The 26,198-nt window shown below is 37.9% G+C and overlaps 1 protein-coding gene across 1 annotated transcript in view; it reads left to right on the top strand.

The window, feature by feature from the left end:
* Positions 1–26,198, top strand: part of DNAH14 (dynein axonemal heavy chain 14) — a 124,420-nt gene that overhangs the window by 58,358 nt on the left and 39,864 nt on the right. Inside the window, 17 exon segments of the mRNA XM_072410300.1 lie at positions 253–398; positions 1,381–1,449; positions 2,498–2,684; positions 3,949–4,028; positions 6,986–7,157; positions 8,099–8,188; positions 9,157–9,276; positions 10,021–10,200; positions 11,340–11,439; positions 12,761–12,978; positions 15,653–15,905; positions 16,826–16,937; positions 17,717–17,946; positions 20,623–20,739; positions 24,881–25,018; positions 25,117–25,249; positions 25,811–25,890. Of these exon segments, the coding sequence (XP_072266401.1) occupies positions 253–398; positions 1,381–1,449; positions 2,498–2,684; positions 3,949–4,028; positions 6,986–7,157; positions 8,099–8,188; positions 9,157–9,276; positions 10,021–10,200; positions 11,340–11,439; positions 12,761–12,978; positions 15,653–15,905; positions 16,826–16,937; positions 17,717–17,946; positions 20,623–20,739; positions 24,881–25,018; positions 25,117–25,249; positions 25,811–25,890 (2,425 nt within the window).

Genomic DNA, 26,198 nt, shown 5'->3' on the forward strand with positions numbered 1-26,198 from the left:
CCATGTTGTCGCAATTGGACACACTACTGCAGATATCCACTTGGTGAGGTATGAAGACAACAGGTACTGACAGAAACAGAGACAGGCTAAAGGTTATGGCAGGCAGCAAGCAAGCAAAGTCAGAAAGATTTTGGTTCCCAGCACCACAGGGTGTTTAAAGCAGAGCGTTTAAAAGTATATACCACAGCCTTTTTTGTAATTTACATTTATAACAAAACAAAATAACTAATAATCACTTATACTCTGTACTAGATGATGGGAAAATTCTTCTCAGGAATGGCCCAGTCCGGATCCTGGTGCTGTTTTGATGAGTTTAACCGTATTGATGTGGAAGTTCTCTCTGTAATTGCCTCACAAGTTCATGCCATCAAAATGGCAAAGGACAGTCAAGCCATAAGGTGAGCAATCAATACACAGGACTCTGCCACAGACCTGAATTGAGGGGGCTGTAACAAAATTATTAACTAACACTGACAGAAACATAAAATTGTTGTGTTGGCATATGATGGAAATTGTTAACATGTTTTCATCAAGATCTACACACAGAATGAACAAACGGCATGTTGGATGGTCTTATACTAGTTTGCAGCTGTTGAAATCATTTGCTGCCATATCGTCATCACTGTTTTCCTTCCAATTGGGGGAATTTATTACAGTATATCATTGTTTGTGGTATATATTATAGGATGTGACTAGTGTGGAAAGTTGTGTAAATAGTGCACAGAACCAAAATAGATAAGTGAAACACAAATTGGACTATCTCTTGTCCCTGGAGGAGGTTCAGTCATGAATACACATAAAGCTGCCTTCATAGGTCAATGAACACATTAAATTAACCATATTAATGTTATAGATTAGATATGGCTTCATCCCATAAAAATTGGTTATTTTCTTGAATGCTACGAATCATTACCACCAGGGATATTCATATTTTTAATTTACATACATGATATACAGTAAAAATAAGTGTCTTTACTGTTGTTAAACATGTCTGTGCACTGGGTATATTTTGTTTGGGAAGTAGACTTTTACCTGTTTTTCAAAGACAAGATGGAATAAAAAGTGGGACAGAACAATTTCTCTGGGGTTAAAAATGTACAGAATGTTTTTTTTTTTGTATTTTATTTAATTATGTTCCCTTTTAAAGTCAGTTGAAAAGTTATCAAACAGAGAAACTAAAAATGTTTTTTTTTTTTATCAAAAATCCCGCCAGAAAGAAAACATTGCAAACAAAGTTTGATTCTAATTTATTGACTGCGTTTCTCCTCATAAATGGACTTAAGTATTTTGTATAGAAGTCATACACATTAGTGATTAATTATTGATAAACTCCCTGTACTTCTATTTCTGTGGACTAAAAAGTTCTTGTGTTTTTGGTAGGTTTGTGTTCGAAGGAAGAGAGATCCGTCTGAATATGTCATGTGGAATTTTCATTACCATGAATCCAGGGTAGGTGCAAAGCCGACACCATTTTCTTTCAGAGGGAATAGCAAATGTTCCTCTCGATAAATATTATATATAGGTAGAATATTCAGAATTAACGAGTACTGGGACTGCCCTCCCTCAGGTAACAAGGAATATTATTATTTTTGGCTTCTAATTGGCCTCCCCCAATCACACCACATGTCTGGATCAAAACAGGGCTTGTGGCTGGTGTGTTTTTAATAGAATGACTTGCATAATACATGGAGTGCCTTTATGGCGTGGTAGACCCCGGTACTATTTTAAGACTCTCGGTTCCTTCCCTGTGGGGTTATGTATTGGAATGTACAGAAGTTCTCAGTAAAGACTGAATTTTTGAGCTGAGTTTTACAGTACATTGAAAGTTTTATTCTTTATTGAAGATTTTGCAGACTCATTTACCAAACAAGAGCAAAGTACAGCAACCAATGAAAAATGATCTTGTACAGATAAGACTTCAGGGGACAAAAGTTCTCTTGCAAACAGTTTTCTGTGTCAATTCTGTTGTACTAGGGCCATTTCAGGTATATGTTTTATATGAATAAAAGGAATTCATTCTGAATAGCACCCCAGCACACTGTGCAGCACTCCAAGGCAACTCTTTATAGTGCATCGCTGTGTGATACAGTGCCAAAAAAAGATGTGCATGGGCCATATAAGTAGACCTATGGTCAAAGGGATACATTTAAATGTATAGAGTTTGCATATTCAACTATAAAATGGGGGAACTCCATGCACATAAATATTTGATATACAGATTTGTAAAGCCTTGGGGGAGGTAAAGGGAGTACACTTCTTTATTATTCTATATTAGGTTTTTATCTCTGCCTGTGACAGCGGTTAAATTAGTTTGACTCTATGACACCCATACAAAACATTTGGGGTCTAGTCTGATTTAACCTTGATTAATGTTCATAATACCACTTTGATTTTTGCTTTTATTCTTATAGTGCAGTACAAAAAAAACAAAGTATTTGATTGTCTATATTGGGCATCTACACTATGCTGTCCTTTAAACCCCTTTTTACCTTTTCAGATATAAAGGCAGAGTGGAGCTTCCAGACAATCTGAAATCTCTTTTTCGGCCTGTTTCCATGATGGTCCCTGACTACCAGCTTATTGCAGAGATTATGCTGTTCTCCGAGGGCTTCAAAGCAGCAAAACCTCTCTCGGGGAAGTTGGTGAACCTCTACCAACTGGCCAGCAAGCAACTTTCCCAGCAGGTTTGTCCTTAAAATCTATGGTTAGGACAGTATAGCAGTCGTTAGAACAGTTAAATGAAAGAGAAAGAAAAAGGGTCTCATTGGAGGTATAGGTGTAGAAAAAGCATTACCAGCCCTGTGGGAATTCCTTTACTAATATGGTAGCTGCCTCATTACCATAGAGCACTGTGGAATGGATTGCAAAGTGGACCAACGGAGAAGAATATCTGTAGAATTCATTGCAACTGACTCCTAGCTTACTTTTTGAAGAATAAAATTGCTTGAGTCTCTGTCTCTGCTTTTTAACCTGTTTGAAAGCGCACATAAAAAAAGTTAGCTTGCCTCTGGGTCTTCCACCTGTACGCTGTTGTTCTGGCTCTAGAGACTCTGTATTATCTTTCGCTCTTTGAATTTTAGTAAACTTCATCTTGCAGTTCATATGTGAAATTCCCCATTTCATCCATGTTATGGATTAAAATAAGAGTTAGTGGCTGTCACGTTCAGATGGACTTGTCTTTTAAGGTTGCGCATGTTTTACCAAGTGGCTTCCTTAATTCTGATGATTGTCAGAAACATACAGTATAACCACACTGGTAACCTCCAGTCACAAGGTGTAAAAAGTTTTTACTATTCTAGATTGTAAGCTCTTCAGGACAGGGTCCTCTTCTCTTCCTGTGTCACTGTCTGTATCTGTCTATCATTTGGAACACCTATTTAATGTACAGGGCTGCATAATATGTTGGCACTATATGAATCCTGTTTATTAATAATAATAATAATAATAATCACCCCTTAATATTTCCATGGTAATTTGACAAACTTTCATGTATTCCCACATTCCATGACCCCATAGTGATTTGACTAAAATGTAACTGCAGTTTTGTTGATAAGAACACAGTACCTTCAAGGAGAGCTATAGATTTGGCAAGAATTTTAATGACATGGCTGTGGCTTAACTGAGAGCTCAGAAGTGGATATGGTGGATAGAGACTTTTTAAACGCTGCTGTGAGTGAAAATCTCTGAACTCTTTGCGGTTGTGCCTTTCCCAGGCCTCACTCAACCATTACAGTCAATTTTTAGATCATGCCATGTGCAGACAAGATTAGAGTTCTTTAGAGGGTCCAGAAGATTGTCACACCTGCAAAACTCTACTGATTTTGTTATCCCTTAGTGGATCTCTATCACAGAGACTGTACAACAAGTCACCTTTCTTTATTTCATGTAGATGCTGAATACATGTTCCCTGTTATTTAAAATAAAAATAACATAATTTTTGTTTTCTAGAATCACTATGATTTTGGGATGAGAGCCATTAAAACAGTTCTAGTTGTGGCTGGCCAGAAAAAACACGACTTGCAGACCAGGTGGGAATAGAATTGTAAAGTGAGCTAAAGTTTAAGAGGATTTGTCATGCTTGTGTAATAATGACTGATATGCATAACCTATACATTTTGACTTAATTTAATGCTTTATATCATTATATATTTACTAATGTAATGCAGATTCGGGACTATCATTGAAAATTCAATCAACAGAGATGTCGTTGGAGGGAGAGAAGTGGGGCTGTATATAGCTCAGTACTTGAAATGATAGAATTTGTTTTCTTCTGCTGGTTTTGTTTGTCTAGACTCGAAATGAAAGTGGAAATTATTTAAGTCACTAATAAACCAGTTCTAGACTATAGATTTGTGATGTACACCCAAAAAACATAATTGAAATACACAGGTCATATAATATATGCTTTGTCCACTACTTGCTGGACTTGCTCTATCTTAGCAGCACCTGTGTGAAACGGAGCTTTTGCAAAAATGTTTAGAAGCATAATTGAGGAACACAGCTTAGCCATGGTATTGTTAAATTATATTTACTGTTTAAGTCATATGCAGCTTTATTATTTGGCCCACACAAAACCTTCATCCATTGCTGAGGCTAACATCACCCAGTTCCCAGTCATTCAGTGGCAGCCACAGCATAGGATGGGTACCTTGGCTGTGACAGATAACTGCTTTCTTGGCAGGATTCCTTTAAAGATAATTAATGATGATCAGCAGCTTTAATAGGATAATCGGCTTGTGGTTGAGAGAGAAACTTCAAGGTCTGCACACCTGCTAATTCCATCAAAAGCATGAGCCACAGAAAAAAGTTCCGCCGAGGCTACTGCTTTGTGATCTGGGTTTTAACACTCAAACCGAAGCCTTTAGCTGATACTGCAATAAACCACAAATGTGCCAGCAAAGCGAAATATTAATATGTATGTGAGGGGAAACTGCTCTAGTTAAAAATAACTTTAAAATCCGGGCAAATAAGGATCAGCTGAGACTGGAATGTGGTCTGACATGATATGGGGACAGTGCTGTCTGAGCTGTCCCATATAACTGTGTGCAGGTCCCTCAGCCTGTGTCTTGGGGCATCTTATGCACAGTTGTATCTAGATATGTATTTCAAATTTATGGAAGATCAACATCAGCATAAATGAAAAGCATTTATATTTAGTCGTTATTGCTGTCAAGGAATATTTGATGTAACTTTCTTTTTTTTCAAAACTTGATTCACCTTTTTTCAGGAAAAACCTAAAATTCTGTGCATATAACGCAACTCACTGTTGTAGTTTTTCATTTCATGTAAAATGTGAATTCATATGTTGTATAAACTACTGCCAACTTTTAAATATGAGTATTTTGTACTCTCCCGCTGGATAGTATAGGTTAAATGTTTTTTTATTCTTGGGGTGTAAAGTAGAGGAATACCTCATTCTTTATATTGCTGTCAGCTGGCTTTCCCTCCTTTACCAAATGGTGGGCAGGCTCTCGAGGACTGCTGGTTGGAGACAAGTAGCCTTACGGAACTAGTCATCTTGCAGGTAGGAGTTTGGGAGATTGAGGAGTATTGTAATTAAAACATACAGTTGTAGGAGCATAAGATTTAAATTAAATGTACACAATTTTCATATAATCCCCAAACTAAAAAATGCTAGGCTTTAGCTACACATAAAATTAAGATATTTGGAGACTCCCAACTAGATCAGATTCTGTATTTTGTTTGTTGTCCCTGCTTAAAGTCACTATCTCCATGACCAGTAAAGTGTGTGTGAGGGCAGGAGGGAGCAGTGCCAATTCTTTGCTAGTTTACAATAACTAGCATTTAGCTGTATCATAAATGAAGGAGAGGTAGTGCAAAAATATTTTGGAACTTCTGCCGCCCATGTCTTGCATTCAAAGGAGAAAACTTTTGCTTACTTTTTAAGGGGGTAGTCTGGTGATATCATGACAGCATCCCCTTTTTCTCTTGTGGTAGCATTCTTTAAATACTTAAAATCGCTCATGTAAATAATTATGAGTGCCACTCACTCATGGCAAGCTAGGCTCAGAGTAAAAAGACAAAATGAGTTGTTGTTCATTGAGAACTCTTGCCGGTGGACGGGGGAGGAATTAAAAAAGAAATTTTTTTAATACAGGAGTGGGGATCTTCCCCTTGAGCTCCCAAACACCCCACACCAGATAGTTGTGGGTGCACTGTTTTTTGGGCCCAACAGCAGCCACATCCGTCTCATACTGCTCTGCTTGTCTGAAGTTACACCTTTGGCTGTTAAATTTACGAATGATTCGAACATTATTCAGCATTAGAAGGGGCTATTTCCTTCTACCTCTTCAAGACTCCTTGAAGAGGTAGAAGGAAATAGCCCCTTCTACCTCTTTAAGGAGTCTATTGCAGAAGCATTTAGGGTCAAGACTAAATACTAAGCAAGATAAGCGTCTATACAGAAGCTATATAATATAAAACTGAACCCCCCCCCCCATGGCTTGCCTCATGCACGTTAGCATATAGATCTATATAATAGTCAAAAACCTTTTTTTTTTTTTAAATATAGTATGTATTTTTTAATGTGTGGAAATTGTGTTCACATTTTTTGATTTTGGTGATATACATTTAAACCATAGAGGAAGTAATATAATCATTGTAGCAGTAAACAGTAGTAAAAGCAAGAATGTAGAAATGTGAATTGACATACAAAATGCATTCCATTATAAAAATTATATTAACCCTAATTGTGTATTAACCAAAAAGTAAAAAAAAAAAGCTTTTGGGGGATTTTTATTAATGTTTTTAGACCTCGATGCACACTACATTCACCCAGGATTTAGACATAAGACTAAATAAATTGGTTGAAGTGTATATGAATCTTGAATGAAAACATTGAACAATGTTTCCCTTTTGTTGCTGCCAAAATATGGGCAATTTCTTACAGCTGAAAGAATCATCAAGCCTGCGCTTTCTTTAAGGAGAACAGGTGCCATAATTCATTATTTTCCTTTACAACCAGAGAGAAGAAATCCCACCTGTCTGCTGATGAAGAGGCGTTAATAATAATTACAGCTTTAAAGGAAGCTAATCTGCCCAAATTTTTGGCTGAAGACGTTCCACTCTTTGAAAGCATAATGGCTGATCTGTTTCCGGGTATTGTTTTTGAAAAAGCAAATACCAAGAGATTAGAGGTATTGGGTTACTCTAAACATTTGTTAAATACCAACTCAACTTTCAGTTTGAATTACCAAAGTACATTGTAGGTGCATTTGAGCAAAATATGTGCAGAATCTTGATTTCCTAAGAAACAGTAGAAATACCTATCCCCTGCCAGCATGCTGTAGAAAAGGACCCATGCTATCTGTGTAAAGAGACCCTGTTACCTAGTTCTGGATGGGCAAAGTCATCACAACAGGGTCATATTTCCAAAAAAAACTTTCCACCAAATAAGTATAAGATTAATTTTACAGTAGTGTGTTTCCCCAGATCCTTTCCTCATGTGCACCGGTGCCTGAAGAGTCTTCAGCATCCAGCACTTGAATGGTCCCTGCTATCTTCTGTGATTGTACTCTCCAGCCCGTACATCCCTATAGGACAGCGGCCCTTTAAAAGCAATATTTGCAAAGCAAGACCAAGTACACACAAACAGATCTTGTGCGAATTTTGCACTAACTGGCCAATTTCCAAACCAAAGTCATAAAACACTGCTAAAGTTTTTAAATCTGAAAAAAACACTTTGGTCAGAAGTCGTCAAACACTGTAATTAGTTTCCTTGGATCATTATATTGGATCACAAATAAGATCAGAATTAAAAATATTTTCTGTTATTTTTAGTTTTATTACAATATTTTATGATGTGCAAAACCGAACCTAATGCTGCCATTTATCTTATATATGCATCTGTTTATTTATTCCACCTGTGAGAGACTCAGGGCATTTAAAACCTGATTTTACAGCAGTTATTTGTGTCTGATTGTTTAAGCAGTTTTGTCAATTTCTCTCTAATTGGTTCTCTTGCCTCATTAACAGACGTTCGCTGGCACTATGGGATAAGCATTTATTAAAAATAATTTTCTCTGCAGTTTCTGCAGCGTGAAGCACTGTGTCTATGTTTTCCTTTGTTTTGTTTTAGAAAGCAATATCTTTGGCAACAAATGAATTAGGTCTACAGCCCTGGGATAACCAGACAGAGAAGGTCATTCAGTTCTATAATCAGATTCTGGTGAGTGCCTTGGTGGAGATTTATGTAATAACATAATATAGTAAATTGTAATTCAGTACCATGCAGCAAAACTTAAAGGGTCAGTCCACCCAAAACTGAACCATTTTTTGTTTACCAGAAACCTAAAAAATTATTTAGCCAGCGTTTTATTTCATTATTATTCATGGATTCAGTTGGTGAGATGTCTGTGCTGAGTTAGCCGAGTTTACACCCGTTCTGTGTCCAATATAAGAGGCTTTTACGTTTTTGTTTAAATCACTAGCTATTGTGTAAAGGTGTTACAGAGGTTACCACATATCTGCTGGGGACTGGCCACTGAGGTGTTAACAAACATCTGCTTCAGAATGACACTTCTACTTTAGGGACTAGCTACTGTAGGGTTAATGCTTATACTTTGGGGTTACGTCACATATGCTGAAAAATAGGGATAATACTTAAATGCTGGGAATTGGCCACTGAGTGACTGACCTTTGTTGGGGGTTGAAATTTTAAGACACATATTCTGGGGTGTAGCAAATGGGACATTAACATACAAAGGAGTTAAAATACATACACTGGGGAATTGTTACTGAGAGGTTAGGGCTTATATACTGTGGACATGCAAACAATTTTTATTGCACATATGCTGGGAAATAGCTGTTAGTATTTTGACACTTATAAACTGGGAACCATACATTGAATGGTTAAGGCACATATACTGCAGGTGGTCAAGGTAATTGCACATACATTGCAGGATGATAACCAAGAGGTTAATACTCTGAAGACTTGTCACTGAGGAGTTAATTTACATACACATGTGTTCCTGAGGGTTCCTGTGTGTGCTAGGGAGGGATAATTGTGGATCAGAAGATATATGTTAGACTTTGAGATAGTTTAGATACATTTTTTGTTTTTTCTTACGCAAGGCCATACTACATGCTCTACTTTCATTATTGTGGAATACAGTGTGTGTTCGTATCCTTTTTTAGGCTCGTCATGGCGTGATGTTGGTGGGTCCCACTGGAGGTGGAAAGACAACCATACGAAGAATTTTGGAAAAGGCCTTGGTACATTTACAGTCAAGTTCAAAGGGAGGACCTTCTGCAACAGTAAAATCTTCATATTAAATTTACTTTTTTCATGACTGTTTGTAAACTTTTGTCAGCATCCTCCCATTGAGATTGTCATATACTTCCCAATACTAGAGACACAACAGGAAGTAAGAGGAGATTCCCCTTGATGCAAATATTTATTTGGTTGTTACCAAAACAAACTTTCCAATAGGAAAACCTCACCCCATTTTTTGTTTCTTGTGATGGCTCGTAATTGTTTAATTTCTCATCATTTTTTTGTACTAGTGACAACAGTCAGTAGGACATATTGAGAAGAACATTCTCATCAATGGAGACACAGATATAAATACCAACTTGACATGAGTTCAAAGCCCTTACCACCCCATACAAAACTAAGGACACAAACATCTTGCTCTCACTTAGATTTTAAAACTGAATTTTAGGCAGATATAAACTACTTTATTGTCCACTCAAAGGCTAGAGAAAAGGCAAAACATGCAAATGATAATTAAAATATAACAAAAGGCAAAACTCTTTTTTACATTTTGTTAAAAATCATTTCAGGTTTTCATTCCCGCCTGTCCTCCTATTGAATCCATAGGGGATTATATGAAGTGAAACCTCGCTAATGAAATTCAGACAGCAAAAAAAAAAAAAATCTGACGGCAGTTTTACCTCTCCTCTATAATGTTATGCTTTGCCTGAATCACAGCTTTAAGTTTATGTGCCGTGTGCTAACAAAACTGTATATTGTGTTTTTTTTTTTTCAAAAACATGAAGAAGGGAAAGGTGGACAGTTTTATCATTAATCCCAAATGTATGACCCTTGGAGAATTGTATGGAGAAATCAACCCCAATACCATGGACTGGTCTGATGGGCTTCTGGCGCATGCTGTACGCACCTTTACGCAGCATTCTTCCAAAGAGGATGGAACTAATGCTGCTGATTCTCCCCCTCAAGTAAGTATGTCCAGGTTTTTTTTTATTACCTGATTAATATTATTATTATTAATAATATTAATAAACAGGATTTATATAGCACCAACATATTACGCTGCAGTGTACATTAAATAGGGGTTGCAAATGACAGACAGAAACAGACAGTGACACAGGAGGAGGAACCCCATCCCAGAGAGCTTACAATCTAAGAGGTCAGGAAAGTATCACACAATAAGACAGGTGATATGGAAAGGTGGGAGGTAGAGAGGGTTTTCAGCGACAGAAGAAGACGGGTAGGGAAGTTTGAAAACATGGGTTTTGAGTGCTTTTTTAAAGAAGCAGTAAGTAGGAGCAAGCCGAAAAGGACGATGAAGACCATTCCACAGAGTTGTGGAAGCTCTTGAAAAGCCATGTGTGTGACGAGCTTATGAGTGAGGAAGTCATTAAAAGGTCATTGAAGGAGCAAAGAGAGCGACTAGGGGGGTATTTTTCTATCAAGTCGAAAAGGTAATTGGGAAAAGAACTGTGGAGGGATTTGAAGGTAAAGCACAGTAGCTTGAATTTGATTCTAAGGTGAAATGGAAGCCAATGAAGAGAACTGCAAAGAGAGGCAGCAGAAGAGGAGCAGTGGGAAGGATGTATGAGTCTGGCTGCAGCATTCATAATAGATTGTAGAGGAGAGAGTCGGGAATACCAGAGAGGAGGAGGTTACAGTAGTCCAGACGAGAGATGATAAGAGCGTGTACAAGGAGTTTGGTGGTCTCTGGGGACAGGTAGGGGCGGATTTTGGAGATGTTGTGCAGGTGAAAGTAACAGGACCTGGATATGTTCTGAATATAGGGGGTAAATGAGAGGTCAGAATTTAAGGTGACCTGCAGTAACTTACTTCCTGTCTTAGGGTGACAGCTTTTACTCAATTTTCTTCATGAAAGGAAAAGCAATCCTGTCAACCTAGAGCATGAAGTGTGTACAGGATAAGTACATTTCAGTGAAGCAGAAACATACCTGAAATTCAGTCCCCCTGTATACAGTACATTGAGAGAGCTTTGTCACCCTAGGGTAGGAAATGTGTCACTGGCAGCATCACTAGGCAAAGCTAAATGTAAAAAAGTCAATAGTATTTGTGAAAAGGATATGTCTCCAACGCTTGTTTTTTTTAGCACAATTTTGAAGACAAGGAGAACTCTCATGGGGTGTCCAAGTTTGTGAATAATACCACAGTTGATGGCCATTCTGATAATGTAACACCACAGTCTATAGGTGAGTGTACTCTGAGGACCCTTTTTCCAGTCTTATAAAATATTTTTTTTACAGTTGTTATAGGAAATTTTAAATATTTTCATTTTAATGGGCCTTTATTTTGTGGCATTAACAAAGGCATAACAATTACCTTGCTAATTTTGGGTGGATCGAGGAGGGGGGTACTCAGCAGACAAGAACTGGCCAAGGGGGTGCCAGTATCTCTTTTTCCTGTCATGATAGCGGGTATCAGAGGCTGCAGGCTGCTATCCTCATTGTTTTTTCCCTACACTACTGTCTTCATACTGACAATATTACTTGAATGTATTCCGGCACATCAGATAATTTTTCTCCACTTTGACTTGACTTAGCAGGGCTGATGTCACCTCCTCCATACTATTTTTTCCTCTTCTTCATATTCCATCACATATTTATTCCCAAGAAAACACCAAGGCCACTGTTTGGAAGAAATTGGCCTTGTTGACGGTTTATTAATCACAACAGTTTATATATTCACATCCACAATTTCCATAGCATAACTGAATCTTCACACAACATTACCAGTCCTAAAACTATTGGCACCCCTTACTGGTTGCGGGTCCTTGAGGGCGGTGACTTGAACAAAACACCCAACTGGGTTTCGACTCCTCTTTTGACTGATCCAGGTACATCTCCCCACCTGGGGAATGTGACCAATCCGGCATACCTTCTGCTTCCTGAACCTTTGCCAACACTTTCACCACCAATACTTTGAAAAGTGCTACACCTAAGGCAGGTCCTCCCACCACTATGACAGTCACTAATATACTGCCCCCATGGACCCCAAACCGCCCCTTCCAAAATTACTAACACCAAGGAGGGGGGTAAGGAAGCTGTCTTGCTTTCTTGCCGGAAGTATCCTCTTCCTCTCCTATTTGACTCCTTCTTCTCTCTACTCCTTTTAATCCACTCCCCCCCCAATACTTTCCCACACCTTAACCCCTACATTTGCAACAGTCTGCTGCAATAGCCACCAATCAGCCACAGGCATCCCCTGGGCATTTTCATAAATGGATGGTGGACATTAGGCAAATTACTTAAACCACCACTGTGACTCCTCTATAGGACCAGACCCTGCTTGCATAATCCATGCTTGTGATGTGCAGAACTTTACAGAGGAGAACAGCAATGTGACCAAGCCCATAGAATCAGAAATATCTGGGGTTCCAAAATCCAAATCTAAAGTTTATGCAGTAAAATTCTATTGAATATTTTTAATTGAGTATTCTTCATACTAAGTTATCTTTGACATATGCAATCTAGCAATTTAACATAATTTGGCACATCCTGGTTGTCTGTTAAGGAGATGCAGCTCCAGACTGGTATTGGATAATCCTTGATGGACCAGTGGACACAGTGTGGGTGGAAAATCTAAACACGGTTCTGGATGAAACAAGGACTCTATGCTTGGCCAACAGTGAAAGAATTCGTCTTCCTCAAGGAATGAGAATGATATTCGAGGTGGACAGCTTGTCACAGGCGAGTCCTGCAACAGTTAGCCGCTGTGCTATGGTGTATATGGTAAGAGCTTGTACCAATATGCAAGTAGATCCTGCGTGAAGTTTTTTTGGGTTTTGATTGTCTTCCCACATACCAATACCATACAAGTAGGTCAATTAGCCTTTCTTATGGATTGGGTTTTCCAAATGTTAGGCATGTTCTTCCAACCATAACAAAAATTTGTGCAGTGCTATGTGCACTTGGTGAAAACATGCAAAGTTTGCAGTGGTATAGTGTGTTTGGCCCGAAACAGCATAAACTGGAAATTATTATTACAAAATCCTATAAAAATACATGCGCTTTTCAAATCTGCATTCACTTCTTCCTGTTGTTCTTGTAATAGCCTTTCTAAATTCAGAATAGACACTTCAGCTAATCCCTACTACTTAAGACACATTTAATTTTTCAGGTCTGAACTTTCAGATGTAACAACCTTCATTTTTTCGAGGAGGTTTTCCACAAAATTAGGCCTTAATTAAACCAGCAACCAGTGATCCAGCAAACCTGGAATTGATCTGGTCCAGAATCCAAACATTTGCTGGCAAATAGCAAATGACGTTGAAGAAATCCATTCCAGGTTTGCTGGATCACTTAGCTTCACTGATGAAAGTGTATCTTCTCCAGCCTTGAAGAGCTTTAATAAATCAGGCCCAATGTGTCTGTGGGAATCTGTGCCCAGTCAAACAAAATAGCTTTTGTGAGGTTAAGTCAAATTGCTGGATAACAAAACATGGCTTGCAATCAAAGGTTCAATTCATCATATAGGGTGTTTATTAAAGTTGGAAGCAGGTTATTGTTTATTCTTTAGCATTCACATTTTTTAATCTGGAAATTTGGGTGTTCACATACCATTGGCTACAAAGTGTTGCTATTTTTGTTGGTTCTTGCAGAGGATAATTTAGGGAACCTTTAGGGAACTTTCCAATATTGTTCCAAAATAGTGTGTTTTTTTTTGTTAGTTGGTGCAGAGGGTTATCCGGGGAACCTTCCATAGGAGTAAATAAATAATGTCACCTCTACCAGCGTAACCTTTTTTTCTACTTAGTAGGTTATAGGAAATCTCTAAAAGTGAAGTAAGAGGATTTTTTCTCATTGATAAAAGGAAAGTAATGAAAATGTCCCCGTTAGAAGAATATTCCTCAGTTCTGGGGGCAACTTTTTACATTTTGTTTTTTGCCTCACTTTTTGTCTCTGTGGCAGTGGTCACTAGAACAAATCAAGGGGCAAATCTCTCTAATTCGGACACCATTGTAATTCATTTACAGTTCAATATGAACTTCAATCGGAGTCCAACTACTCCCCTCTGTCCAAAATAATTGTATAAACATATACTTTTTTTTTCAATACATTTTTATTCAATAAAATAGAAAACGTGAATTGTACACAACAATTATATAAAAACAGAAAAGAACAGATAATGTTTGAACATAATGAACGCATCAGATTTACAGAGTTTTTCTTGAATTAACATCAAATAGACACATCTCTAAAAATCAAGGCAGTCTCTGTAGTATTGCTTGACCTGTCAACAAGTAATAAATATTTAAAGGAAGAGGTAGTTTGTGGGGGGGAGTGTCCACATCACGGAGGAGACTGAGCTGAGGAACACTGAGTAATCCATAGGTCCCAGGTAAGTTCAAAGGCATCCTTGATAGTACAAAGGGGTATCTTTAATAGTACACGTGAGCTTATCATTCATCATTATCCAATTTAGTTTTACCGATAATGGGGCCATTTTGTATTGATGGTGACTTCCAAGGGGCCAAGGTGGTTCTACCAGCTAGAAGTAGGTAACTACACACTTTTCTCCTATATTTCGGCAATTGTATCTCAGTTTTGCTCAATAGGGCACATTCCAGACCAGGAGGAAGAGAAATATGTATCACCTTGGTGGGAAGGTTGAGACCACCAGACATGCACCATGTCTCCTATCCCTCCACATCCTCTGTAACAAAGGACAGAAGAACCAGGGAAACACTTGGCTATCTTGGTAGGGACTAGGTACCAGCATAGCATTACCTTGTAGTTTCGACCAGATTCACATTAAGTGAAACTTTGGATATATGTCGGGCTATCCCGGTCCACTCTTCCAAGTCCCAAGATTGATTCATATTCCTTTTCCAAGCTGTCATATAAGGTAGTTTGGAAAAAGCGGGCGACAACGCCTAATAGAGAATTGAAATCTGTCCCGCCGAGTCAGCCAAAGTCTTACAGGTGCTTTCAAATGCAGTTTTGCAATATGGGGGGAAGGGGGGTCTTTGAGAAAGTTTGGAACCCACAAAGGAATGAAGCTGTGAATTGTGGAAACCTTCAGATCTGGGTAATTGAAACTCAAAATGTGCCTTCCCGATACAAGGTCACTCCAAGATACCCATGGCTACTCCACCTGCCAAACTGATGTGGTGGCATGTTCGGTGGAAAATCAGGTTTTCCCAAAAGTGCAGCAAGAGGTGTATAGGCTGAACTTCCTTTTGAATGGTGTTTCCCTCTGTCCCAAACCGATAATGAAGGGCTTGACATCTTGGGTCTTGGGAAATTTTCCTAAATAACGCAGTGAAAACTATTTACAAATGTCTTTACAATATTTAAACATTTTTTATTTTTGTTTTTTTTTAACTATTAATAGTTATTTTTTAATTATCATTCATTTTTTAATTTAAAGTGGAAGTAAACTCACCTTCCCTTACTTTTGCAGGATCCAGTGGATCTGGGATGGGAACCATTTGTAAGGACCTGGGTGACTCGAATAACTGCTAAACTCCCAGCCAAGGGAGTGCAGTACCTGAACGAACTGTTTAGTCTCAGTGTGAATGAGGGAATCAAATTCATCCGCAGGCACAAGAGCAGCTTACCCTTTCCTGTCCAAGACTCTGTCCTCGTCATGAACTTGTGCAAAATCCTGGACGCCTTCATCGATTTTATGAGTAGGAATGGGGGCTTTGGACAAGGTAAGTTCTAATTGGCATTTATTTTCAGTCGATTTAGTTTATTTTAGATTATTTAATAGAAACATATGTTGCATTTAGTTTTTGTTATTCTGCTTTGTTTGGATCAACTTAACTATTATTTAAATTCAGTAATTATGCAACATTTCTTTTTACTGTGGACCTGAATTTAAAACATGAAGATCTGCTATCCTATAAAAAAACATCTGGAAATGTTAATTGTCTCTAATGGCTCTATTTTAAAAACAAGGAATCAGACATTCCCTCAAACATAACCCTGGTAGGAATCTTACAGGCCCATGTGTTTAAATAGCAGTAATTGATTCCCCCGAAGGAAAGTTTGAAGGAATGCCAAATTACCTGTTTCATAAATAGAGTCCTAAGCAGTACCTACAAATTTTCCTTAAATTTCTCCAGAACAAAGTACATTACATTACATTACTTGATTGGCACAGTGCCATAAACCTCATAGCTGTGTATCTGCAGTATTAGATCATATAAGGCACTGCTGCCTGTGACTTTGGAGTCAGATGTCTGTACTGTGTTGCTTACTGTACCTGAGGACATTTAGTGCAAGTATCTCTCTGCTTTTCCTTTATTAATTCTGTAGATGTGTGCTTCCTAAACTTTTCCTGTTACCACTTGAATAATCTTCTATAGGTTATTAGGGGAGCCTCTGTGACATAGGGAATTGAATCCCTGTGCCTCTACTAAGAGGCAGTATAGAACGAGGCATGGTAGGTAGTGATGGAGAAAAGATCAACTTCAGTGAGGCCACAGGCAAAACCAGTAACCAACCCTTTGTCCTGTGCTTGCCTTTTTTTGGGCACAGCTCCTACAGTACATGTTCTCTTTAAAACAGCAGTGAAATTACTATCTTTTTGAAAAATACAATATTTGACAGTTGATATTTTTCATTACAGCAACAGGTGAGTTGAAGGAGAAGCTTGGCTCTTTACCAAATGCCCGTAATACGCTTTCTGCCAACACCAGGACATCATACTCACCAAGCCTGAGCGAAGTCCAAAGAAAAAGGTTAGAAAACAATTGACAAAGATGTTTATCGATATAAAAGTAACACTAAAAAAACTAATTTAGGCACAATTGATATACTTTTGAAGTACTGTATTTATTATTTAATAATATTTATAACCAAAGGTCAGTTCTTCATTGCTGAGTGTTTTTCTGCTGTTGTCACTATTTGTCCTGATGTCCAATCTCAAGTGTCAGACATGGGCACCAGGGACTTCCAGAAGGATGCTCAATGTGTATGAAACATCAACAGTACAAAAGTGTCTAGGCATTCTTAAACTCTAAAAAGTGTTCTATTTTTGGATACAAAAGCTACATTTTTAGATGCTTGGATACAATTTCTTGGTGTTTTCTATACCAACAAGTGTTGGCCACTTTGTTAAAGCTAAAGATGTTTTAGGATTAAAAGCCAAAACACCAGAGATACTGAAGGAATGTAATTGAAAGTATAGTCTATCTAAAAATCTGCAGTAATGTTTGCTAAATTCCATGCAAACCTTAAACTGGAAACCTTTACTATGCAAGGAATGTTCCTTGGCTAAACCTTTCTTTTGAAAATACAAGTCACCTAATTTTCATTTAGATCTACCTGCTATAGTACTTTCTGATTCGCATACTTGGAACAAATGTGAAAACTAGTTATGACATCACAGTTTATTTTTAATTTTCGTACCTTTGTTTCAGCTCCATGATTTAAAAATGATGTAGCCAGGCATTTTGCATTTTCTTAGGTCATCAATGGCAGCCTTCTTACTTTCCCTAACTTTTACTATCCCCTGTAGAGAAGAGCAAAAATGGTTCTTAGAGAAGCATCCAGAGAAACTGATCCCTGTGCTGGGGAAGTTGTTCATCTTTGCGTACACATGGGCATTCGGGGGAGTTCTAACCCGTGAGGATGAACAGGAGGGGGATTCCCTCATTGGATTAAAGGCCAGGGATGAGCTCCTGGTCAACGTCACCTATGACTTTAGCAATTTTGTTCATGATTTGTTTGAAGGAGAGCAAGCACGTGGTAAGTAATCACTCAAATCACTTATTTGTTAAAAGTATGTGCAGTGATAAAGCAATTCTTCCATTTCAGATGCAATTCATCAACAGTTTTTAACCCCATCCATAGGTCATTATTGCCTAGTTGTTAGTGTGTGTTGGTAACTTTGATGTAATTCCCTGACTAATTTTTGTAACGTTGATATTGTTAAGGACATACTGTACAGCTTTATTTGGTACTCTCTAATAATAAATACATTCCTGAACATGTCTTTATCACAAATTGAGAAATAGTTTTTCCATCTTATTCTCTGTTTTCTGTCACTGTGACAGCTGCAAGCTTCATGGTTTTAACTGTTACTGTGCCTTACTGTGCAAGACATGGCAACTGATAGAGCCCACAGGTGTGTTTGTAAACAAAACCATGTGATTACCATGATTGGCTGTCATGATGATCACATGATTGACCCATCAGCATGTTTACCTGTTGTAAGTGTGAGATGGACAATCTCGATTTGGAGCTAGCATGCAAGGCCATTTACTCCTGGTTCAATGATAAAACATAGTGTAACATTCTCTCTGCAGGGAACTCTGCTGAAGAATGTTACTTTACAAATTGCAGGCGTTTAGGTGGTAAAGTATCCCTAGACATTATACTCTTGTTGCCAACATTTGAGCTGCCAGTGTTCAAAGTGTAACCTGCTGTGCTCTGGAGTACAGCAGATTGCATGCTAAGTGCTAGCAGCCCTGGAAAGCAATAACATAGAAAGCACTGTCAGTAGTTATTTATCAATTCTGTTGCACAGCCTAGTTCTAAAAGCCAATGCTAAAAAGGAGCAGCAAGACATATATCATAGCAGCAGATTTACTAGCTTGAGTAATAAGTACATTCCTTAATTACTTAGGTAGAATTACAATTAGAAGAAATCTGGCCCTGTCCCTACTTAATTATGTGATAAACCTAATGTCTGTGAAAATCGGTTACAGTTGATTGCCAAGGTTTACGGGCATAGGGCCAACGACCGGAGACGGATTTCCCATAAGGCTTCTCCCCCTCTCTTCCTTCCATGTTTTATCTCCCCTTTCCTTTTATACTTACCCCCTCCTTATCATTCTCCTTCTGTCCACTCCCTCTTTCTTTTCATATCTATCTATTTCTCTACTCTCCTTTTCTCTTCCCTTCTCCTCTTTCCTTTCTTGCTCTCTGTCTCTCTCTCTCTCTTCTTTCCCCTCTCCCTCTCTCCTTCTCCCATTCCCTCTCCCTCCAACCTCTCCATCCCTCTTTTTGTCCTAGTTTCCACCTCTTTCTCTCTCCCTAGTCCCCCCTTCTCTCCCCTCTCCTTCCCTCCTTTGCTGTCATCTCCCTTTTCTTCCTTCCTGTTAAGTTTCTCTCTCTCACGTCTCTCTCCTCTATCTCTCTCTTCTTCTCTCTCTGTTCATCCTTTTTTCCCACTTCCCCTCTCTATCCCTTCTCTCTCTCTCTCTCTCTCTCTCTTTCTCTCTCTCTCTCTCTCGCTCTCTCTGGCATCAAAGGCTAATATTGGTGGGGAGGGGGTAGCACAGGCTAGCTGGCCTAGGGGAGCAAAAAGTATAAATCAGCTCTGTCCTTAAATACATAAAAAATATACACTTTGCTATAAGATTTGTTCATGATTTGCAGCTAACATTGTCCCCAGTTTGATTAATAAATGTTCCGCATGTGACATAACATTATATAACGTGACACAAAGGAAATTCTCTATTTGATGCAGCTCCATCTTGTCTCACCCTGCAAAACTGGATTCCTACTATAGTGATTTACTTTTAGTAATGCTTTAGTCCCTAAGTCCCATTAATATGTTGATGATATGCATGGTATTTTATTGCTAGCTTTAAGCTGCTACTACTACTGTTACTACTACTGTTTTTTGTTACCTAGCAGGATTGTCCCCAGTTTAGTTAGCAAATCCACAATGAACATATTTATAAATAGAGAAATGATCAATTAATTTGATACATATAAGGTATGATCATAAAGCTTTGGGTTCAATGATAGCAGGGGACTACAAACACTCCCTAATTGCCTCCATTACATTGGTATGGTAATGGAAAGGCTGAAAATACTGAGATTTCAATTCAGTGCTCAGAAAATTACAAGGACACTGGATTTCAGGATCAACAGGTATTTTTTATACTTGCAGAATTTGTTCTTATGTTCTTAGACATAAGCATTTGCAGTGACCCACTTTTCTCTGTACTGCTGGACCCAAAATATCCAGTACCATTCACAGATTTCCTCTGTGTCAGATGTGCCCTTAGGATAATGCCACCTCCCGTTCAGCCTGATTGTCACCTGAACAGAACTGCATATCCCTTAAAAGAAAACTTTTCCTGGGAGCCAAATTAAGGCTTCCAGTTCTTATTCATCATTTTGCAAATACCAGTCATACTGACCCCTCTATCTTTATTGTATTGATTCACTAACCCAGAGCAATTTTAAGAACATGACATTCCTGATATGCAATTCTGTTTCAGATCAGGGTGTCATATTGTACTGAATCCACATGATTAGCATGGGAGCCAGACAACTAGCATTTGTGGCAGATCAATTAACAATGGGACAGGGACAGGGGCATTCCTATAGGGCAGGATGTGTCTCATGTTTTCTCTTCTTTCCCCTCTCTTCACAAAACTCATATCTAAAAATTTACTTTTATATTAGGAGTTCAGCTACCACTTGGAGAAAGTTCGGTCTTCAGTTATTTTGTGGATCTACAAACGGGAAATTTTGTGCCTTGGCACAATTTAGTTCCTTCTACAGAATCTTTAATCCAGAAAGGTAACACTTATTCAGTTCTTATTGCAATGGGTATACTAAATGTTATTGCCTGTTTTCTGTAAAAGAAAGTTAGAGTTATGTTAAAGGTTTTTAAGATATAATGGGCCTGATTCAAGAAAGCTCTCTAAAGCTGGAGAGCATACTCTTTCATCAGTGAAGCTTGGAGAGCTTTAATAAATCAGGCCCATTGTGTAAGTGATCATGATGACTGTGTCATTAAAAAGCATACAAATGTTTTAACTTGGTTTATAAATATAGAATTACATGGAGCAGCTGTTTGCTTATTACACCTGCAAGCTCTGCTTCCTACTTCATAATGACTGAGCTTCACTGATCATCTATTAGTGCAAATATATAGAGTTTATTTATAAATACATGAATGTGACATTCACCAAACATTTCCTGTTTCAGAGTCATGTGTTTTCAATGGCAATGATTGATTATATGCCAGAGAATGTTTGATAAATGTGATATTCACTGTATTGTGTTGTACATTAAATGTTTGGGGAATGTCTGATTCTCTGTTTAACAGAATTCCTAAAAAAATTGAAGCAGTCAATGACCATTACAGCACACAACTAACATTTTTAGAAGCTATGGCAGAAGAAGAGGTCAACAATGTAAGCTTCAGTTTTTTCAAATTTACGTACAATTAATCTTATATTTTTCTTTTGCTTTAAACTTTCTAATTGTCTTGGCGATCATTATCACTGGCACAGGGCCCATTTTGTTAAAAAAGCATTTGTGAGGTTGGGTAGTGATATTGGATGAGAAAATCTGGCCTACAATCGGTGTCCCAATTCACCCCCGAGGTGTTCAGTAGTGTTGAGGTCAGGGATTTGTACAGGACTCTTGAGTTCCTCCACAATAAACCTATTAAATCATGTCTTTATAAAGCTGTTTTTGTTCATTGGATTACAGGTATAGTGAAGAAGAAAAGGGCTTTCATCAAACTTACAACAAAGTTGGAAGAGCGATTGTGAACCCAAAAGCTTTTATATAGTTTGTAAACAGTAGGCAAGGGCTAAAAACTACAACCTGGATATTGTTTGCTTTCTTTATTCTGCTACTGAGATTTCCCTTTAATTACTTTATTGCATGCAATAGGAATTGAAAAAACATATTGTTATTAGAACATTTGTCTCTTTGAGAAGATTCCACCTTTTTCTTTCATGGCAACCCGAACATTTAGGATTTCTCCTCACATTCTCCCTCAGTGATGATGGCCACCAGGACAAATAAAGGGTTAAAATCAGACAGCAAAAAACCTTCACTGAAAACAACTGAATTCAGTAATGTGGAAAGGTATCTACATATCTTTGGCCACATAGTAGGTGTGATGGTCAGGTGTACAGGCTTTCGGATGTATAGTAGGAGTGATGGCCAAGCGTCTTCAGTTTTAGGCGTAAGGTAGTCAGCTGTGCACACTTTTGACCATATGGTGGGTGTGATGGTCAGGTCGTCACACTGCTGGTAATATAATAAGATGGTGTTCAAGTGTCTATAGTTTTGGCTTTTTCAAAGACTTGGTGGTCAGGTGTTCATACTTTCACCCAACATGGTAGGTCAGGTGTTCAATCTTTGGATGGTAGGTGTGATGGCCAGTTGTCTACACCTTTGGTCATATAGTAAGCATGGTGGTGGGGTGTCCATACTTTTTGGACATTTTTTAGGCTTGGTGGTCAGGTGTCAACACTTTTGACCATATGGAGGGTCTGAAGGTCAGGTGTCAGCACTTTTGCTCATATAGCAGGTGTACTGATTAAGTATCCATGCTCTTAGCCATATAGTCTACCTTTATTCACTACAATATATTTATCTGCTTGTATAGAGTTTTGTTGGAATCTAAACCCTTTAATTAAAATTTGAATAAATTCTATAATCTCCTTCCTCCCATACAGTATTTTAAAACTTTGTGTTCTTTTTGTGTTCGGTTGAATTTTCCTTCTGAATACAGTTTTTCCCCGTCTAGTAATATTTACTTTAATTCTTTATCACAGTGCAGTTGCTGATTTCACATTTTACATCTGGTTGTTGTTTTGTGTCTCTGTGCATTTATCATACACTTTAACCATAATGTTCCTGTGTTCTTACTGCCTCCAGCTCCATCTCTGTACTATTGGTATTACACGTCTTAAACATACAGAGGCGATAAAACAATACGACGGCCTGAAGGAATAAGAAATATTTAGAGCGCTGAATAAAAGGGCTGCTGTGTGATGCCCTCTCCTTGCATCTTCTGCTTTTCGATTATGAAGTTTTTGTTGCTTCCAATTCTTTTCCTTTGTTTTCTTCTTTCTCTCCGCTGTAATTTTTCACTTTGTTAAAGGCCAACCACTTGGAGACAAATATTATGCCAGACAGGACACATTAATCACTGGATGAGTGCTTTGCTTTCTATTTTCATTGGGTCGCGCTTTAGTTTTGCTGAGTTTAATTGTCGGATTCAGAATTGTTAACCTCCATCTTTTAGGTTGCATATTGTGGAGAAGTGCCTGGGGATCTTCTATTTCAATTATAATGATCTTGCTTGATAAATATTTAAAGCCAAAATTTGGGGGCCCCCTTTCCCATCAAACTACCGTAGTTAGGGATAATGTATGTTACCTTTTTTTTCCTACCTTTTACAATGTCTTAATGCTTGTGATAGCATTCATAGGGTCCTCCTCCGATCATTACCCTGGACTTGATGGTGCTCCCACTGTGCAGCCAACCTCATTCTATGGCTAGAGGATGTCCAGTATTACTTAGCTCTTTCTTCTCAAGCCTCACTGTCCATGATCTGGGTCTTTTATTTGTTTTCTTTATTTCAGTTCTTTGGATCATGAAGGCTTACCATCACATTTCTTGGGATACTCTGCACACAGATGCAGCCTATGAATACCCATTCCTTCAGACTTCAACCCATCAAGATTTTTTAATATTTTAATCTATCCTAAAAGCCAGCATATTGATTGTAAAGCTGGGGATTTTTGGAATTAAAAGGCATGATTTTCTATAATGTTTTCAGAAAGATATGTACAGCCCCCTTAACTAGATATGATCTGCCTGTATTGCATGTCTGTTAGCCCAGCAGACATAATATGTCTGTATTGCATTGACAAGCACGGAAAACCCAACGACCCAATCAAAGGTTTTATTGAAACATTAACTAACATTACCTAACTTCCAATGTTTCCACATTACCTGTAAGGTGTGTTTTATCTCTAAGGGGACGACTTTTAGATCAGCAAGAAAGGTGAACATTCTGCAGCCCATCCTGTATAGCTGAAGGGATTCCTGCAGGCCTATATGGCATAGACAATCATCTTAGCTGGCAGCATCCTCTCCCAGTACATTGTGCCAGTGTTTGCTGGTGTCACTACCTAAAAATAGCCTGCCATATCTTTTCTTCGGTTAAATGTTACTTTTATGCTATTCTGCTGACAATGCTTATCATCGCTGCTCATTTATCACTTATCATCTGCTCACAGAGGTCACTTGTATACATATTTATGTAGGCGATATTTGTAAAACAAACATCATTTATCATTGGGAGTGAAAGCAGTACAGTTTTCTCTCCTATCCATTTCACTCTTATAATGCAAAAAAAAACTTTTGCATTTAAAATAGACATTTCACTTTGAACAGTAATTGCATTAAAGAAAAAACTTTTTTTTAAGGTAATTCCATCTAAACTCTCTTCCGTTTTGTAAAGAGTGTGAAGGGTAGTAACCTCTGGCAGATTTAATGTATTTTGTTTTTTTTTCTGTCTCAGAAGTTAGAAGGACAGTGAAGTGAAAGTCTTTGTTGTATACAGAGTAATATATACGGAGTAAAAAAGTAACTTTTCTTTAGTGTGATAGGAAAGGCTCAAAGCTTTTTTTCCTTTTGGGATATGGTGTAGGTGTACTTTACTAAATAACTAAAAAGTTTTCTGGATAGACAGATTGAGAATGTAAGGTATAATTTATGAAGATATAATAGTGATTTTATAACACTAGCCCAAGTTTACTTGCTTTGAAGATGTTCAAATTCTTTTCAAGTATATTTTTGATAAGCATCTTTTTGGTAAATTACACTATTTCTATGTGCTAGTGTTTTTTTTTAAACCTTGAACCTTTTTGAAACCCATTTGTTGCTTTTTGTATTTTTACAATAGAGACTATATTCTCAGAGTTTAGCCCTTTGAAGGACAGAGGAGGCTCTGTCCAGCGCTTCATCTCCACTGTGGACAGTGTGAGGTATTCCTTCCTAAGCAGCCTTCTCTTGATAGCCAAACATCCCGTCCTTTTCACAGGTGAGCTTCTGATACCCAAGTATCCCTGGATCAGTGTATATCAGTTTCCATTGCATACTTTTTGGGCTGCTCTTACTTTGTTCGATTTGTATCTTTAGGTGATTCAGGGGTTGGGAAATCCACCCTAATCCAGAACATGCTGGATAAACTCCAGAATCAAGGCGGACTGTCTGTAAAGGCTGGGACTGTGCTGGGGGACGTCTTTCTGTTCAATGATTCCAGGACAATCAGGTATTGCCGGGGCTTCTCTGCTGTGAGCAGAAAAAATGGTTTACTAAAATGTTCAGTGCACAAATGATGATAAAATTCTGAAAAATAATTAACACCTTAAAAGTGATAGTGAATACAATAAAAACTATATTAGATATTTAAATATAGGTACCAATCATAACCAATTTTGGAGCTGCTCCTGAGGAAGTTTTTAGGTCAAAATGTGTAGATTAGGTGACAGCTTTGCGCAGCATGACATGGAACTTGAGTTTCCATGTCAATGCTAACTGTCAGCACCTTTAAATATAAGTAGGTTTTAAGTTGTTGGTATAAATATTACAATATTTTTATCCATATGGATTTTTCCTCCTTTCTAATGTTTTTTTAAACATGGAGCGTGGAAGTAAAAAACTTGTTTGTAAATACCCACTATGAAAAAAAGCATCTTTATTTGGATGATGGAGAGTAATTTGACCTTCTGTAATAAAAGGAAGCATTACTTCAAGGTCCTCTTCTTCTGTAATATATCTGTATCTGTGAAAACCTGTTCACATGACCTAACTAATATTTGTTTACTTGTAGTCTTTTGCAGAATATTACATCTATAACAGCATCAGTTTCTGGAGGTGATGACGACATTGGACTTTCAGCTGAAGGCATAGGTAAAATTCCATACACCCAATAGAAGTCAGTCTATTTGTTCTACTTATCTGTGAATTTATGTTCCAATGTCTGCTTTTAAAGAAGTTATCAAAAAAAAAATACTGCTTCATGTCTCTCCCCTTCCCCTGTTTAAATATTGCTGTTTATCATCAAAAAAACAAATACATTAAAATTCAATTAAAAGTTGTGGTTAAATCAAATTGATGGGTGAATAGGCCAGGAAACAGACCATTAAAAGAATTGTTTCTGACGATCTTTACTTGCAGAACAGTAGTCATATATTTAAGCAGCTATTTATTTTGAAACT

Source organism: Pyxicephalus adspersus, chromosome 4 (assembly GCF_032062135.1).
Source record: "Pyxicephalus adspersus chromosome 4, UCB_Pads_2.0, whole genome shotgun sequence".
In the NCBI taxonomy this organism is placed as follows: domain Eukaryota; kingdom Metazoa; phylum Chordata; class Amphibia; order Anura; family Pyxicephalidae; genus Pyxicephalus; species Pyxicephalus adspersus.